A 19,192-nucleotide genomic window follows, 5' to 3' on the forward strand; every position below is an offset into this window, starting at 1 on the left:
CTGTTCTTTGGTGTACAAATGAAGTGAAAATCAGATATCTGAAGAAATTCAAGAAGGATTTAAACTCTACCAAATACAGTATTGCTGCATATGTCAACGATGGCAATACATAATGGAGGTTCAAGATCTGGATTATTAATTCCTTACATCAGAAAACAGGAATTTACATTAAAACGCATCCATTAAGTACTGCTCCTATCATAAGAAAAAAAAATGTGGAGTGCTTTTGGCCTGCTTTTTAGAACTATGAAACAAACAAAAGAATTATTAAATTACTGCTTTACCCATCTGCTGTACTTGAGTGGTCCTGTGAACCCCATTGCTTCCATTATCCTTGTAAAAGGACCCACTTTTTCTTCAGATGGCAGCAAGGAATCTTTTGCAGAAAGATGCTGTAAAATTGAAATAGCACATATTTCAGTCTCAGCACTTAAATCTGACACATTTTAGTTAGCAAAGTTACAAATTTAACAGAGAATTTTAGAGCTTTATTGCCTGCTTTCTTCGTTCAACAAAACAAAACACTGTTTAGGTCTCCTCTGAAAATATTCTACTGGTTTTCATATGTGCAATTCCTCTGTTTATGAATACAAACATTGCATAACCATTGTGATAACAACATCCCATTGGAAGCTCACATTCAAACACTTACAGAAAGCAGCCTTCCAAAGTATGGCTCCTATCCTCAACTCCCATATTCATTCTAGGTGTCTTTACTTGTCTTTACTTTACAAAAGACTTTACTAAGTCTTTTGCAGCCAAAATGAGCAAACAAATCACAGAAACAGAGTAAATAAAGCTAACCTTTCACATTCCCTCTCTTCCTCTCACAGGCATTCTACAGTAATTATACATTATACAAACCAATCAGCTCTGTTTTAAAACCAGTGAAGACACATGAACCCACCATTCTTCGCAAAGAGCTCCCCCAGACTCTTATTCCCCTTACAGTTAATCTACAGAGTACTTGCAGAAGATCCACATCAGCAAAGTACTTAGTCAGCAATGATTTGCAGTGTCTGCAAATATGAAGACAAATATTCTCTTCCAAACTCAGTACACACCTTAAACACCCCTGGGCTGATGCTGTGGCTTTAGCCCAGTGGACAGGTGGGGATAGGGGAGAGAACTGGGAGGGTGAAAGTGAGAAAATTGAGATAAGGGCAGTAAAACAAAAGCCAGAGACACAAGCAAAGCCAAAGGAGGAATTCATCCACCACTTCCCCAGAGCAGGCAGGCGCTAAGCCATCCCCAGGGCAGCTGGGCTCCATCAGAGTAACATCACACCAATGTCCCCCACTTCCTCCTTCTCCCCAAGCTTTATATGTGAGAATGATGCTGGGTGGACTGGACTGTCCCTGGGGTCAGCAGGGATCAGCTGTCTCCACTGTGTCCCTGCTGTGTCCCTGCAATTCCTTGTGCACCCCCTAGCTATTCCACTGGTGGGGTGAGGAGCAGGAAAGGCCTCAGCCTTGTGTCAGCCCTGTCCAGTAACTCAAACATGCCTGGGATATCAGGGCTGTGTCCAGCACAAATCTAAACCACAGCCCATACCAGCTACCAGGAAGAAAATTTACTCTCCCCCAGCCCAAAGCAGCTCAACTGGTAAGAAAACTTAATGGCATTCTGCCCCAGCAGCAGCCATAAGCCAGCTGTAATCACCACTGGTACTCCAGCAAATAATTTCCATTAATTAAGTATGCAGTATAGACTTTTTGCTATCAACAAATTACTTTTAAACTATCTATTGCCCATGAACCTCCTAGATATGATTTGAGGAAATACAGCTGAACCATTATAACCTGTGAGAGTAATGAGACCAGGATGCCAGCTCCAGCAAGGATCAGGAACAGACTCCTGGGGATGACACAAAAGCAGAGAAATACAGCACACACCCCCCCCAGCCTTCTGGGATGTACCTGCTCAGCTTCTGACAGGCAATCCTGCACAAAATGTACCTATTCATTTTTTGTCAGCTCCAACTGGCTACACCTTCAGTATCCTGGTGTTTGAAACTATTTAACCTCAGTAACACAACGTTGTGGTATGTTAGGTTTCACAGTTCAATCATGTTAAAAAAAAATCCCTTGTGCCTTTTTAAAATTCAACCTTGTAATTTGGACTAGATGACCTTTAAAAGTCCCTTCCAACCCAAAGTATTCTATGATCCTTGGATGCTCCAAATTTTCCCATAAGAACCTGCAAACAACCATTTCTTATCCCACTTCTCAGTAACTTTTATAGGCCAGTACCATACATACATTTCTTAGTTTAGAAGGGTCCTAAAACAGGCTATTCTCATTTTGAAAGCTTTTGCCCTTTCTGATCATTCTCTATAGACTTCCTAGCACTAATGTAGTAGTTTTTGAAATGGTATGAATGGTAAGTAAATACACATTAAGATACAGATTAAAATACAGATCCATACTCTGCACAAGTTGCTATAATTAATTAAAAACTAACTGTAAAGGTGACAAAAATTATAGCTCTGAGGCAGAATCCATCCCTGTGTAGATCCAAACATAAGCCTGAGCATTTGAGAAAAAACACTCTGCACTTGTGCACTGTCCATGGATGGCTGCCAATGCCTTGAACCCTGCCATGCCCAGAGTACAGGTAAATGGGGAGAAAAACACCCAGCAACATTTTAATATCTGTCAACCTCCCAGGCAGTGTAACACTGCCCAGGAGCTCCTGTGATACTCAGATCCTCCTCTAAATGCTGGTCATTAAACCTGTTCACCAGGTCCTCTCTTACCAGTGTCTGCAGAGGCACATCCCACCCTGTGCCACACGTGATGGACCCAGCGATTCCCCTGACACGTACATGGCTATTTAAACCAGTTTTTAGTACCTTCCCTTCAGGATTACACAGTGCAATACTCCCTGCTACACTGCAAATGGCTCCTAACCTTCTATCATAACTCCATAATCCCCCTCCAGCCAGGCAACGATAGGAACTGCTCAAGGCAGAGCTTGTGTCCAATAACCATTGCCACGCTCACTAAATCAACATTCAAATCCTCCACAGGAATTCAAATCCCACTGAACCTCTCATAAACCTGGGCAGAACTTCACTACATGCCTCTTATCTATAAATGCATATGAAGTCTCCCTCTGTACAGGCTTTTCAGTATGCAGAGAAAGTTAAAAACCAAAATTACCTCAATTCACCTGTTGTTAGCTCATCACTAAACCAATGGCTAACCAACAAACAGGTTCCTCTAGGAAATGCCATGTTTCCTCCTTCTTTCTTCTGCAAGGCAGCCTGGACTAGCTCAAGAGATGGTGAAAGGATTTAAGCAGAGAGTGTTTGGTTCAACCTATGGATAAAGGCCTGAAGCTCATCCTGTCAATGCCAGGACTGCAGCCAAATGCAATTAAACAATCTTATAAGCAATCTGTAAAGTCAGATCTAGGAAACACTGGGGTGAGGAGGAGGGAAACTGTGTGATGCTTAGTTGCCAGCTGGGCTAAAACCACAGCACAGAGAGAGAGAGAGAACTTTAAAAATGTGTTTTATAACTCACTGAAAACAAGTTCATGAAGACACTGTGCAAAGAACATAAGGCTACCTCAGGGTGCCTTTCCTGCTCAATACCTGAAAGGCAGTGCTTTAAGCAAACAATCATTTTAATTTTGACACCAAACATGAACTGAAACATCTGGAGTGCACCATTAATTCCAAACCACTTTCCCACCAGGACTGCACAGTCAAGTTCACATTTCAAAGATGAGTAAGTACTTCTCTATTCAAAATAATGAGGTTGCAGTCCAAAAACCCTCCTCAAACCTACAGTGTTGTAAACTGCTTCCTCTCTGATCATAAATCCTGCCTGCCTTCTTACACCATAGCTATTTTAACTAGGAAGTTTCCCCATCCATCTTTCAGCCCTTGTACCCCTCCCCTTGCCCTTTCCAATACACCAAAACAAATCTTGAGTCCTGCCTTGAAGATCTTCATGGCACTCCTGGTTTGCTTCAAGTACTGTCTTGTCACTCCCTGCTCTCCCAGATCTGCTCTGTAAGGGCTGCCTGTGCAGGGCTCAGAGCAGTGCAGGCAGGAGTGGGGATTAGGGGCATGCACCATCTTTGGGAGTCTGGATAACAACTTTAGCTCTGGCCATGATAAACTATGCAATCCTTTTGTATATGCTTCAGTCCCTGTCTACAAAACGTTTGGTTTATGTTAACAGCTGAAAAACACTGAAAAATTGACTATAAGAAGGAAAAAACCCTAGTTGAGAACTAAATGCAAAGACCAGGCAGGGGCTCTTCCCTTGCACTCTTCAGGTTTTACTTCATTTTTTCTATCCATGTCAAAATAACCAATTTAAAATCCTTCTTAGTAGGCACCTCTAACTCCACACCAGCAAAATGCACTATTAGCTAGATAGCAAACTGGGATTATTATTTTCATGGAAGTTTTACCCATCAGTCCCTAGCTCTTTTTCCTTCTGTCATCTCACTTCTTGTGCATGTGTTCCATGTTGCCATTTTCTTCACACCGGATTAACAAGACATCAGGATATTTATTACTTGAGAGATGAAAACACCCTTAGTTTAACTGGTGACCTGATCTTATGGAGTTGATTCATGCCTCAGAAAACTTCTACTCCAAGACAAGAGACAATGCATGTACAAGACACACAGACCATAGATTAACAAAACAGTACACATGAATAGTAAATTATTACACAATAATTAGCTGTTATTAGTAGACTGCATGAAAATTTTCAGCATTTAGAAGCCAGCAAAATTGTCACCACACATTATTCCCAAACTAAAGAATAAGGAAACATCTTGTCACTTCTAATATGTGTGGAAGGAACATGTGCCCCCAACACCTTGATTTAATTTCTTTCCTGACTGGAAGGAAGCCCTCAGCTTTGTCAGTGAACCTTCACCCTGATTACCCAATTGTAACTGCACCTTCCTATGTCAGCCCTTCATTTTCTGGAAAGGAACAGAATTCCTTCTCCAATTACCAGACCCACTGTTCACATTACACTAAAACATCTTAGAGAAAGGTTGAATCATCTCCTGTGTGTTCTGAGAAGTGTCTCTGTAGAATCCCCAGCACATGTCCTCCAACAATAAAACTTCCCAACTCTTCTCACCTTAGTTGTATTGTAAAAGGATCTGTTCTGCTGTGTGATGGCTCCATTGGCTTGAATCAATCCACTGCAGAATTTAGAGAGTTGGAAGGTGCCAGCCTTGTGTCTCTAGTAGAAATAACAAAAGAAAAGAAAAAGAATTAAGAGACCACTGACTTTGCATCAAGCACCTGTAGTTTGCTTCCAAGTCAATTAGTTCCGGCTAATCCTGAAAAACTCCACATCACAAATAGCACAAATTTATTATAGCAACTGTTACAAACAAAATGCTGTCTATGCTTAATGCTCCAAACCACATTTTCCAACGTTCTATAAATGTACTGATGGAATGGACTGGCAGAACATTGTACTCAAAAGCCACAGCCTCTCTGCTTTGGCTCTCACACTACTTCTAATTATGGAGTTTGTCTCTTAATAAAGAATAATTGTTTTTTCTGACTTAGCAGACAAGCAGCTATTTTTATCTACAACTTTATAGCCTGTTTAATTGTCTTTGTGGCCAAGACTTGAGAAATACAAACTGCAGTGTAAAAGCTACCACTACAGCCCCGATGACTTCAATCACAGATATAGTGCACAACAAAGAAAACTCTCAAGTAGGAGCAAGTGGGCTCCCCAGGAAACAAGCTGCACGCTGAACACTCTCACAGTCCCCCAGCACACCCAACTTAGCAGTACCTTATTTATCAATTAGATCAGACAGAGTTAATATGCTGTTCAGAGCAGTCATCCTCAGATGTGCACTGGATGTAGAGTAAGCCCAACTTCATTAATAATTTCACAACTGCTCATTTCCACCTCTAGTCCCAACATCACACGTTACTGGTGCAAACTGGTGCTTTAATAGTAGCATCTATTCCCATTTTCTACACATTTTTCATCCCTTTATCATTAACTGCCATTACTTGATGCTCTAGTTGATTTACTCTGGACAGACACACTCTGGCACTATGCTGGCTGTCCACAACAGTGAGCCAATCTGCAAAGCCTCCACTGGGACAACACTAAATGTGCTGTGCAAGATAAACATCCATCAGTACTAGAAGTCCAAGGTCACTGTACAGTGGAGATGCTCTATAAAATAAAGTGCTCCCTAAAATAAAATATTGGAAACAGCATGCAAACATAACTGGTTTGTAATAGCTTGTTTGAAAAAGTAACACCTCCATTTGGACTTCTGCATTTAATCTTCTCAGGACAGATCATTTGGATCTATTGAAAGACACAGCTGGACATGTAACAAGAGTGGGAGCTCACTCTTGCAGCAGCAGAGAGCTCTGGAGTTGCCTTGGTATTTCCACAATACACAGTAAAGACATCACTTTTGGAAGCCTCTTTATTGAAAAACCCTTACTTTTTCTTGGTAATTTAGGATCATTCCATTTTTCAGACACTTGAACATCTCTTACCTCGAAAACACTGCAGAGCATCCACCTCCAGGGGCCCGGGACTGCAGGGGTCTGCAGCAACCCACAGCACCCTGCTGTCCACTGGGTCACTGCAGCCTGGCAGCTCTGCAACGAGGAGAGGAGCAATGAAGGAAAGGACAAAAATGTGCAGAAATAGTGTAACTGTCCCTCTGCTCTCACAGGTTTCTTCATTCATACAACAAAAACAACATGGAGTTGTGTCAGGAGAGCAGGGGGAAGGGTTTAGTTTGTGTATCAAGGAAAGGTTCTTCCCCAGAAGGTGCTGGCACTGCCCAGGCTTCCCAGGGAATGGGCAAGGCCTCAAGGCTGCCAGAGCTCCAGGAGCTTTTGGACAACGCTCTCAGGCACAGGGTGGGGCTCTTGGGGAGTCTGTGCAGCGCTGTGCATTGGACTCAATGATCCATGTAGGTCCCTTCCAGCTCAGGATATTCCATGATTCTAACAATCCCCAGACTCAACTCCCAACTTGTGCTTGACAAGAGTATAAATTTTGATTATGAAAATATTTTACCTTCCAGTACAAGTATCCAACCCAAGTCTGATGGCAGAAACAGATGAATGGAAGGAAATGGTGGGCTGTCTACATCATAAAACCACACCACAACTTCCCTGTCTATACAATAAATTCAAATGCTTAAGAAGCATTCTTCAATTGACTGACTAAGCTCTAAAAAAGCCCTCATCCAACTCAGCTTTTATGCATCTTTCTCTTACTTTACTCAGGCACAGCTAAGAATTTTCGTATTCCAAAAGCACATATTGTCCCCATAAATTTCAGTGAAGATCATTATTTTCTGTCATGAAAACGTCAGCAATACAAAGAAGAGGTGGAGCTTTTTTTGCCTGTACCTTCTTTGCACCTTTCACCTTCTGCAATATTAAAGTTTGTACAGTATTTGCCTCCTTCATACATACACTACATTAACACTGGAAATAATGTATGGAGATGCCATTTTCTAATAAAAATGGCTTCATTTTTGGTTGGCCACAAAGATGATTAAGAGACTGAAGCACCCAATATTTGAGCAGAGAATTAGTTTTGAGAAATGAAGACTTCAGAGAAATCTTACCAATTTGTATTAACATCTCGTGGGGTGGGCAGTCAGCCTGTCCCTGGGGGTGCTCAGTGAAAGGACAACCACAAGAGCAGCAGATCTGCCTAGAGACAAGAGGAACCAACACGAAGCACCCCGAGTTCCTGTCCCCTTCCTGTGACCTGCACCGTCACCGCTGTCCCCCAGGCGTGGCCATGGGCCTCGCAGGCTGCCCCTCAACTCCAGAGCTGCACCTCAAACTCATTAAGGGAACTGATTTGGGGTTTTAAACACTGCAAAGGGAGAGATGCTGTCCCATGTCAAATGTGGTTAGCGTCCACTGCTACTATACCTTCCCACTTCTAGTGCAGCAATACTACTCAGGCTTCTGATCTTTGGACTAACATCACCATCAGCAAGTGAAATGATGAAAATGCTACATTTCTATCCAAAAAACCATTACAGCTGAGTCCCACAAAGTACTTATTGAGATAATCTAGGGTTCTGACCCAAACAGTTTAACAAACACTTCAGTGAGAAAGAAGTAACCTTTTTTTTTTTTTTGTGAACAATTACAACAAGATTCCAAGGATCTGACAGAACTTTTTTGAGGCTTTTTCTCACTAGCATGCTCACGTTATGGCTTAGAGCTTGAACATACTGAGGTCTGGAACTCCTGAAAAGCACAAATGCAACAAAACTGGACAGAGACATATGAAAACGAAAAATAAGCATAAGCACATTTAAAAGCTGAGATGTAACAAACAATCCAGTAGTAAAGAAAACAGACACCAGGAGATAGCAGGGAATATGAGGAGCTAAGGAATTTTCTCTAAGCCAGCATCACTCTGCAGAACATAGCCTTCCTTTCAAATTAAAAGTGCTTCTTTTGCTTCTCCCCTGGGCTGAAAGAAAATGTACCAAGCCTAAAGTGAACAGGATTACTCAGGAAAAGTCTGCAGACAGCTGCCTTGTCAAGACAGAGATGAAAGAATATCACTAGTCTTCTAAATCCTCTTGGCAACCTTTTGGAAAGTCTTAGGTAGCAGGCAAGCTATTTATCAAGGTATCTTGGGCAAAAGCCAGATTTATCATAATGCCAGTATTAAGGAGCAGAGCTGAAATGTCAGGGCTATATCATACACCAGGAGCTCAAAGTCAGACAAAAACCAAATTTTCCTTATTTCCAGTAGAAGGAAGAAATACAGAAAGTTTTAAGACTTGTTTTCATACAATTAGGAAGCCACTAAAGTCTAATGCAGAAACACATGCTGAGAAATGCCAGGGATGAGCAGTTCTTGAGCTGAAGCTGAGCATACTTCAGATCACAAAAATGGCAGGTAACTACATCATCTCCTGTCCAAAGAGAAACCTATCTGGTCTGGCTGAAAAATCAAATCAGCTTACTTTGCCACAGGAATGCCAGCACCAGCTGGCTGAGGAGCTGCCCAGGGACAGGTAAGCCCAGGAGGCAAATTCTTCTCCTTCAGAAGCAGCTTTCATTGCAAACCCTGCCCTGGGGTTGCAGCTCCACAAACAGCTGAGCCCTCCTGGTGCCTCACTGCTTCCCTACTGCTCTCCCTGCTCCCTTCCTGCCTGGCTCCCCCCTCCCTGCCTGCTGAAAATTGTCTCTTTAATGCTTTCAAACTGCACAACCTGTTGTCACTGTTCTGCTGCTCCAGCACTTGGATCATAGGGGGGGGCGAGAAAAAGGCAGGGAACAGAGCAAGGACAAAGCACTGAGAAAGGGCAGGGGTGGGAGGAGAAAGCAGGAACCCAAGGTCACTGCATTTGAGCTGCTCCAGGCAGGTTTGTGCTTGGCTGCTCTCATCTTGAGTTTGGAAAGAGCATGACTGAGGAAACCACACCCTGAGCCATCCGCTCAGAGTACCTGGGGGACTGGTTTCCTAAGTGGATATTGCCCCCATGCTAAAGGCCTTTCCTGTTCCTGGGACATCTGTCCCCACCTAGCAGCACTGGCCACCCTGTGTGGTGATATAAGATCATACCCAGGTTCAAAATTCCGTGTTCTAAACAATATGCTAAAAAGAGGAACTCTGCCACAGATGCTTCAAAGGCTAACAGAAAGAAAAAATGCACACAAATTAATGGGAAAGAAGAAAGGAGTAGAGTCATCGGAAACCCACACTTCCACAGGAACCCAAACACTTCCAATCTGAATCACAGAACCACTGGGGCTGGAAAAGCCCTCTAAGGTGATCAAGTCCAACCATTAATAAACCATGTCACCAAGTGCCATATCCACATGGTGTCTGAACACTTTCAGGGATGGTATCTCCACCACTGCCCTGTAGCGGTGCCAGTGCCTGAGCAGCAACACAAGAATTGGAATCTTTACACTACCCTTGCTATCAGACAGCTGCAGAATGAGAGGGGAAGGTCCCATAAGGGCAATGCCCACCCCTGAGGGCACACGCTGAGCCCAGCAGAGGAGTCCCACTGGCAGGCATGTGTCTCCAGCTTCCACCAGGAGCCCAAACCCTTACACCACAGAATCACAGGTTCAATTAAGATGGAAAAGACCTCTGAGATCATCGAGTTCCACCTATGACTGCAACACCATCACGTCAACTAGACCATGGCACAGAGTCCCTTAAACACCTCCAGGGATGGTGACTCCACCACCTGCCTGGGCAGCCCCTTCCAATGTCTGACCACCCTTTCACTGAAGAAATTCCTCCTGATGTCCAAGCTGAACCTCCTCCGGCACAATTTGAAGCCGTTTTCTCTCATCCTTGTTCCCTGGGAGCAGAGCCCGAACCGCTCCTGTCTGCTCCCTCCTGTCAGGGAGCTGTGCAGAACCAGAAGGTGCCCCCTGAGCCTCCTTTTCTGCAGCTGAGCCCGCCCAGCTCCCTCAGCCACTCCTGGTGCTCCAGCCCCTTCCCCAGCTCCGTTCCCTTCCCTAAACACGCTCCAACCCCTCACTAGCCCTTCAGCAAACACAAACTCCGCGGTAAAAGCTCGCCCCGCTCCTTCACCAGACATCGAGTGCGAGGCCACAAGGGCGGGAAGCGGGAGCAGCCCCCGCTGACACACCTCGGGCTGCGGGGGGAGGCCGCCACAGGGGCGGCGCGGGGCCAGCTCCGGCTCCACATGCCGCTCGCCCCCTCAGCACCAGAGCTTTCTCCCCTCCTTCCTCCCCTCCCTCCTCCCTTCACTCACCAGGGCCCGCGCCAGCGCCGCCATGAGTGTCCGGCGCCGCTTCCGCCGGCGCGGCCCGGCCCGGCCCCTTCCGCGGGAAGCGCCGGGCGAGTGGCGGCGTGAGGCGGGTGGGCGGCGGGGCGCTGCCCTGCAGGATCGGGAGCTTTCCCCGGCGTGAAACAAGCCCATGGTGGCACGCTCGAGAGAATAATTATGTAATTGTGTTTCCATGGGAAGGAGAGCACCTTTCCCTCCTATTTAATGCGCAGGTTATAAGCGACCTATGGGAGGTAAATGTTAAGGAAGCTCCCCATTCTGACCATTCTGTAGCGCCCTGGCAGTCACGCTGCCAAAGGTCAGACACTTTCACTGCTGGAACCGAGGCCCCTCCACAATGGGAGGCTCAAAGGAGCCGAAGGGTGTCCCTGCATTCCCCACTCTCACAGTCAGACCAGGTTTCCCACAGCAGAGTCTCACATGTCCCATTCCACAAAACAATTTGTTTGTTTCGAAGGAACACAAGAGACAGCTCGAGGCGGTGCCTCCAGGGAGGGACCTTGAACCCCTGGGCTATTATGCCTTCACAGTCCGAGCACGGCAAAGTCTCAGCTCTTCCTTGTGAGTCTTTGGCTCCTGTCCCACTTTTCTGTGTCCATCCACTTCCCTGGCTCCTGCTATATTTCTCAGTGTCATCAACCGGACCTTCTTTGTGCCCTTTGTTAACCAGAGCTAGGAGCTCATGGCTCCCACCCAGAGCTCAATCCGCCTTTCAATCTGTAGTTTGCAGGCCAAGTTACCCGCACCACATTTATTTCTCAACAGTAAAGCCTAGCAACAGCTTTCTGACCTCTCATATCTTGTGTAGGAGCAATCCCTGGATCTATTCAGCTTTGGAACAAATTTTGCAACCAAATTGCAGAGGTCTGGTCCAGAAAGTGAATCAAACCTTTCCTTGGGAAGGGAAACACCTGTTCCTCCTCTTGGTGCTGCAGGATATCATCATCTGCCTTGTGGTGGTAAAGGCCAGCAAGACTTTTCTGTCTTTGGCACCTTTTGTGTGTGAGCAATCTTTGGATGTATTCAGTATTGGAGGTGGTATCATAAATTTTGGTGATGGACCCCTGAATGGAAATGACTGTGCTTTTCCCTGGGAAGGAGCCCCAGTGTTCCAGGTGCAGACAATGGGCTGCCCAACAGGAGGTAAAGGCCAGCAACACCTTTCTTTCTTGGAACCTGCTGTGTTGTAGCAATCCCTGGATGTGTTCAGCCTTGGAACTGAGTTCCTGATGCCAAACTGGGATCTGCATGCAAATGACACTGCCTTTCCTTGAGAAAGGAAGCACGTAGTCCTGTTCATGGTGCTGCATATGATCATCTTCCCAAAGGAAATAAAGGTCAGCAAAATTATTTATTTCAGAGTTGTACAAGCCTAGGAACTTGGTGATATTCAACAAAGTCAGCATGCCCTAGCAGAATTTGCACAGCATTTTTTAGACATGGAAATTCAGAGTTAGTAACTTCCCAAGTACAGCTCCTCTATTAGGATCAGTTAGTCGTTTCCATGCAGTTACATAACCCAGGAGCTTTTTTGAACTGTAGGCATGATGTAGGTATTACAATGAACATAGTTCACCTATGGGATACATGGACCTTAGGTATTTTGCCAGGTTTGCGATGTAGACATAGACATACCTCAACATCTTGATTTACTATGTCCTTAAAGCTTGTTAGTTACAGGATGTCCATGGGTAGGGGATGCTCCTGCTCCCTGTTCCACTGATGGGGTCTCCTTTCTTGATCATTAGGCTTGAAAGTATACAAAGACCTTACACCAAAGAACATCCTGACTTAAGACAATCTTGACATATTCCACATTTTTACAACAGCATGGGAGGCTCCAGGTCTGTGCTGGGGTTTGGTTTGGAAGGGGCAGAGGTGGCAGAACAGTGCCTGCCCACTGATGTCAGCCATGTCCTGGGGACAGTGGCTCTGCCCTGGGGCAGCAGGGAGAGCAGCATGGAAAAGCGGTACCTCCCGTGGCTGAAGTTGGTGAGGCCATCCTGGCTGCCCCAAGTATCAGTGTAAGCCTGCACTCGTGTCACCAGGAAAACATGGCAGAGTCCCTCACCCAGAGTCCCCCAGAGCCAGCAGCTTGCTGCCAGGAGCCATCCTGCCTGTCCCTGCTGCATATTCCCTGCCAAGAGCCATCCCTGTTGCGTGTTCCCTGCTCCTGGCTGCTGCTGGCACCAGCTTTCACAAGGCCACAGAGTGAGCCTGAGCAGTAACCCAACAGGGTGAAGCAAGCTGGCTTGTTTTGCCAGGTTAGGCTGAATCTGGATCACATCCACATCACCTCACAAATGCCAGTGCTGGTGCAGATGTGAGCAGCAGCAGCAGGGGCAGGGAGCGAGGCTGCGCGGCTGCAGCGCTGGCTCAGAGGGCTCAGGGAATTATAACATTCTCCTCCTCTCTTTCCCAGCACGTTAACTGGGATGTCAGCTTCTCAAGAGGGCAGTAGCAGCTGTTTAATGGCCCTGAAACTTCACAGTAGTCCTTAGAAATCTTTCATATGTTCTTAAATATCAGGCCTCAGGGGGCCAATGGAATCACCTGTCTGGACTTCTTATCCACAGGCATCCCTGATCCCTGTGCTTGTAGCTAGCTGGTCTTTCCCGAGATGTTCTGCCTCCCCACAGCTATCTGCTGAAGGGGGTTTAACTGTGTCTGACAAGCTGTTTAGTGAAAAAGTTGTTCTGACATGAGGCAGGATGTTGAACAATGCAGGGGACTGTGGGATCTCTGTAGGGGAAATGTTACATTTCATTTTGTTCTTGTCCCTGCAGCGAATTCCAGGCAGGAACGTTAAAAAGCTGGTTTTGTTGTTTTATATTTGCTTAGCTGCCCTTTGTGCATTACACTCAAACCAATATTAAATACCATTGTTAACAGCAATTTTTTTGTGGGAAGGCGATAGAGAGGAGTGATTACACTTTTCTGAACCCTCTTTGCCATTAATGAGTTACAGCCACTAGAAATGACGATGCTCAAGAGGCCCTAAAGTGTGTAGTCATGCAGAGAAAAGGCTCTTGGCACCAGCAGTGTCTCTCAGTGATGTAACATGGTCTGTCCACCACAGTGGGCACTTTCCCACTCGGAGCTGTGTCTGATAAATATTGACGCTTACCTGGGTTTGTATTAGTGCGACCCAATGATGCACAGAAAGATTCTGACACACTTCAGTTGGAGAAAGTTACTGTCCCACCTAAGATTCCTCTGCCTGTCACTGCCTGATGTAGCACCAAGCCCTTTCCCTGTCAGTCTGTCTGAACACAGCTCCCTGAGGGAACAGAACATCCTCTGATGGGACATGAACCCAGAAAACTTCACTGTGGACCTGAGTTTCAGTTTTAGTTTCAGTTCTGAAGGGATTCCCTCAGTCAGAGCACTGGCAATTTATTCCCCTTTACACACATTTTTGCTGTCCATGAAGCTCCTCCACTCAGCTCTGCTCAGTGGGCAGCTCCACAGCTGTGTGGGTTTTACATCCGACATAATGAATCTTCCATGTGGAAGATTCCCTCTTTCTGGGAGATTGTCACCTGAGGCCACTAAAGAGACTGAGAAACTTCTTGTTATGTGTTTTCTGAAAAATGTTGGGGAACATCAACAATGGCCTCAGGTGTTCATGTGGCTGAACAGGAAAGAAGGATCAGAAAGGATATCATGATGTTTAATGTATATAATGAATTATAAAATAAATTTCTTATTATTTATAATAATAATTATTTTATTAATACATTCTGTTTAATGGGCCTCCTGATTTGGCCTCAATCCTGTCTTCTCTTTAACCTCTCCCACGCTGGTTCAGTGGTTATTACTACAACTCTCTTTCCTTTTTGTCCAAATTAGCAAGGAATGATAAACAAAGACATTTAAATATTTGATCTTCCTGTCCTCCTCATTCCCCATCAGCACATAGGTTTTTTTTTATGTTAACATAGCATATGCTCTTCCTGTTTCCACTCAGAAAAGCAGACTGATCATTTTTATGCAGGCCTGTGCTTTTATATTTTAAAATTTTAAATATTCAGGCTAACTGACTATCTTGAAATAAAGTCCTGTAACAGCATCTTGTATTTTTCTCTTCTTGGACACAAGAATCAAAATCAACTTGATAAGGTAATTGTTAGCCCTACATTTGCTGTGGGGAGCTCCCTCCTTCTGAAAAACAAACAGAGCTTTAGATCAGGGCAAAAGTACAAATCTTTCAACTTCAGTCTTTCCTCTGCTCATTCTGAAATTCCTGTCTAGGTAAAGATTTTAATTGTATTCATTTTCCTTCTTTACCACCTGCTCCTGCTTCTGCAGGAGTAAAGTCAAAGGAATCTCATGGTCATGTGAGGAAAGAGGATCTGTCCATGTTGCCTGGGACAAGCAGGGCTGGGACATTCTAGCTAACAAGGAGGAAAATAATCCATATGGGTATTCCAGGACACTCTGGAGATCATGATAAAGAGAAACCCAATAGAAAAAACTCAGTTCAAATCCAGCAGGTCTTATTAATTCTGGTTCTGTGCCAATAGTGGAGGAGTGCCAGCTGGCCCCCACAGCTACATGAGTGTCTCTCCCGGTGCTCCAGGTTCTGAAAGGTTGTTCTGTATGTACCACCCGAGCCAGTGTGCACCTGGCACTGCCTCCTGTCTCATGCACTCCTTTAGGACTGGAAGTGCAGATCAGTGATAACGTACACCTTGGAGCTCTGGTATATGTGGATTGACTTCTTCCAGAGCTTTCCTGGATGTGTCTGCTCTGCTCTTAGCAGAACTCTGAGTTCCAGCAGAGTGGTGAGGGGCCATCTGACCGCAGGGGAAACCCAGGTTCACTGGATTCCTGTCTCTGGCTGTTGCTGAAGGAAAAGGGCTTTTCTAAGCTTGAACTTGTAGTTCATAAACAAATTTGTCATACTTTGCTCTTGCAAAATTTTTCTCCTTTTTTTCATATGGAGTAAATCTGAATGCTTTGAGGCCAAGTCCACCCTTAGGAATACGTTACAAGCTGAAAAGGGACTTTTAATGGGAGAAAATTTTATTTTAGCAACATAAAGGTGATTAGTCCTCCCCATAAGACTCAGTTTGGGGTGTCACTGTGCATACATTTTTCTATTGCCATTTCTCAGGGAAAGTGCTGTTTAAAAATATGAAATTGAGATGTATTTTTCAATAAAAACACAATGCTTACAATTCACTCTGGACCTTAAAAGGTTTGGCAAGTATGGAGATCAATTCCCTGATCTGGAATTCCTTGGCTAGAGGTGCAAAGCAGTCCTTGCTCTGGTCTCCAGAAGGGAGTTACCCCTCTTCTGCACCAGTGCTGCAGGAGGAAAAGCAGACATGAAGCAGAACAGGCTGCTCAGTGCTGCACCTCGCTGCATTTGGTGAAGCCTGGCAAGCACAACCTGAACTCCATGGCTGAACCGTTCAGGAGGAGTAGAAATAGGACCTGGTTACTTTTTCCAGGCTTTTATATCCTAATGGCTGCTGCTACTGTTAAATATGATAAACTCCTATTTGTTCACATTAGCCAGCCATCAATACTCCGTTTGCTGGGCAAGCCCAGGACGTTCCCCTCCCCACCTGTCAAATCTGTGTGCTTTGGAGTATGCTTTGGCACCCTGCCACTGCAGAGCCTCAACAACTTGAGCAGAAATGAGACATCCCAGTACTTAAGCTGCCTCTGTTTCATGAGCTTTTCTTCCCATCTGTCTGCTTTCAGAAGAAAGTGTTTGCTGGTCAGAGAGGTTTTCCACTTGCGCCTCCTTCAGCTTTCCATTACCTCTCCGAGGTTATATGGGGTGCAGGGCTATACACTGTACTGTACTATATGCAGAGGTGTTCCGACTTAATTTATTCCCTTCTCCTGGATAAAGATTATTGCAGCTGTGTGTTTTGGAAAACTATCAATGAAGGGAGTTCAGCTCATACAACACACTTTCAATAGGGTACTGTACTCTATATTTCCAGGTTCTGTTTTAATTACACTTGCATATTACCTTGGAGGAAGCTGAAATCTGGAAAATGTTTTCTCATATACCATGTCTTAAACATTCCTGACCTTCTGTTTTATACCAAGTACTTTAATGTTTGTGATGAAAACCATATAATACGGGGCAAGGTCTTGCTATCTGGGATAATCTACCAGAGACTGTCAGTCCTTCCTAGCAAAGACTGAGCAATTCTAACTGAGAAATGTCTCCACCATACCTCACCCCACCACCTTCCAGCAGTCTTTCCTTCTCCCCTCCCTTCACATGGCTCCCAACAAGAGCCCCATGCTGTGAATAGGGCATGCAGCAGCAGGGAGAGGCTCCAGCTGCTCCAAAGGATCTTGAGGGACTGAGTTACAGGATGGCTCGTGCAGTGCCAGTGGACTGCCTGTATCCCAGAAAAACAAGGAGAAGGCCCAGACTCATTAGAGGGGCTGTGTCCAGCAGTGCACTCCTACAGCTTCTTGGAGGCTGGTGAGCCAGAGCAGCCCAGGAGCCCTTGGGGTGCCTGAACAGCTCCTCCTGGGCCAGGGGAGCAAATGCTGCTCTGGGCTGTCCGTACTGGCTGCACTGGGCACCACTGGGGAAAAAAAAAAACCCAAACCTACCACCCAGTGTCCAGAATTTAAACCTCCTCAAGTCAGCTGGCACTGTGCTGGGGGAACATGGCATTGGTGAGAACTCCGGCATGGCACATGCCCTCTGCCAGGAATAAGTGGCTACAAGCAGGTTACAAGCAGGTTACAAGCAGGTTACAAGCAGGTTACAAGCAGGTTACAGAGGTGCCCTGTGGACTCACAGCAAGAGGTGCAAACCTCCTCCAGCAATCTGAGAGCATGTGCTTCCCAGGGCTGAGAGCAGAACAAAATGTGTAGGAACCAGGCAGCTGGTCCAGAGCAGCTTTCAAGCCAACTTTAAATCCATGCCAAAGAGAGCACATCTTGATTTTCACATCCTTGGGTTGTCTGGAGAATGTCCTGGGACAAAGTGTTTTAGTGAATATGTGTGAGCAGCAGAGGGTTTGTCAGTCCCCTGCCCAGCTCTTGAAGCCCAGCACTTCACAATTCCAGAAGTACAGATTACTGCCTGCATCCTTCTTCTATGACTTCTTGAGGAGCTCACTCCTCCTGGAGGCATGGAATGGTGGCAAACCCTCCAGCCTGGGACCTTGAGCTCTGCTCTGGAGCCTGGCACTGACAGGGCTCATGAGGTTCCACCTTTACTTGTCCCAACACCTCATCTTAAAAAGCAAAGTAACTTTTACTTAATAATGAATAACAGGAATTACATAAATCATGTCAAGCAGAGACTTTTTAGTGGCACTGAACTGGTCTTTAACTCAGCTGTAAACAAGGATTTTCAACTCTGAGGCAAGAACTTATAAAATGGAAAGCTTTTCATTAGAAAGCAGTGATTATGGAAAGGCAGGGTTGGTCATAATAGAAAGCTGATTCTGAACTCCTAACGTGATGCTGGGACTGAGAGGGAAAGCTGATCCCCAGACTGTAAAGGTCAAAATCCAGCAAAAGTAGAAAGTTAGTAGTGCCTCTGTGGCGTTGATGAGACTGTTACTGCAACATGAAATGAGTTCTGGTATTTATATACTAAAAGTATTTGGAGAAGTGACAGCCTAAAGGAAAAAACCCAAGAAGAAAAAAATCTTCTAACGAAGGTGCATAGCAAAATCAGAACAAAGTCAATCGACCTCTTCCACAGAAAATAAGAGAAAAACATTCATCACAGCCTGCACAGGTAGAACAATGCCCATGGGAGTAAGTTTTTTCATACAGCAGACAAAGAAGCCAATTCAGTAATTCAAAGTGGAAACTGGACAGTAAGTAGAAATAGCTGCTTATTAAAAAATGAAGTGCTAATATTCCCAGAATTAGCTTAGAGCTGAATGTGGTGAGCTTTTTAAAACTTTCGGTCTTTAAATCAATCCTGGGTCTCTCTTTCCAAGTGTATAATACCCAGCTACTACATAGCGTCATTTCATTCCATGGAACTCTAAATATAGGGTCTTTAAAAAAATAGATGGGGAAAGAGACATCAGACTGCCATGCTCCTCTAACAGGACAGTGGCCAGCCCCTGGCAAGTCCCACTGGTTTGAGCCACCATGTCCCATTGTACCAGTTTGCTCCGAGTTTTGGGCTTCATATGGAAGAATGGTTTTGCCAAGTTAGACCATGGGTCCATGCAGCTCATCTTCTACAGGGAACAGCAGATCCCTACAAAGAAAATGAAGACAGGACAAATGTGCAGCAAGGTTGTCTTGGCAGAGCTTTTGAACTTCCAGCTGCCAGGGGCTCAGAAAGTCCCATGGACTCATGGTCAGCAGCTTTTCATGGATTTTTCTTCTTTTTTTTTTTTTTTTTTCCCCCAAACATATACAAAATTTAGCATCC

The 19,192-nt window shown here is 45.1% G+C and overlaps 1 protein-coding gene across 2 annotated transcripts in view; it reads right to left on the reverse strand.

Moving 5' to 3' along the window:
• LOC132335607 (ubiquinol-cytochrome-c reductase complex assembly factor 1) overlaps positions 1 to 10,849 on the reverse strand; it is a 46,684-nt gene extending 35,835 nt beyond the window's left edge. Inside the window, exons 1-4 of one of the 2 annotated variants that reach the window (XM_059862338.1) lie at positions 10,765 to 10,820; positions 6,527 to 6,631; positions 5,121 to 5,225; positions 285 to 392 (exon numbers count right to left, since the gene is read on the reverse strand). In XM_059862338.1, the coding sequence (XP_059718321.1) occupies positions 285 to 392; positions 5,121 to 5,225; positions 6,527 to 6,631; positions 10,765 to 10,788 (342 nt within the window). In that variant the 5' untranslated portion in view covers positions 10,789 to 10,820. Of the gene's footprint in view, positions 1 to 284; positions 393 to 5,120; positions 5,226 to 6,526; positions 6,632 to 10,764 lie in introns of both variants that reach the window. The other variant, XM_059862339.1, reaches the window with a different exon arrangement.
• Positions 10,850 to 19,192: the final 8,343 nt, after the last annotated feature.

This window comes from Haemorhous mexicanus, chromosome 18 (genome assembly GCF_027477595.1).
Source record: "Haemorhous mexicanus isolate bHaeMex1 chromosome 18, bHaeMex1.pri, whole genome shotgun sequence".
Taxonomy (NCBI): domain Eukaryota; kingdom Metazoa; phylum Chordata; class Aves; order Passeriformes; family Fringillidae; genus Haemorhous; species Haemorhous mexicanus.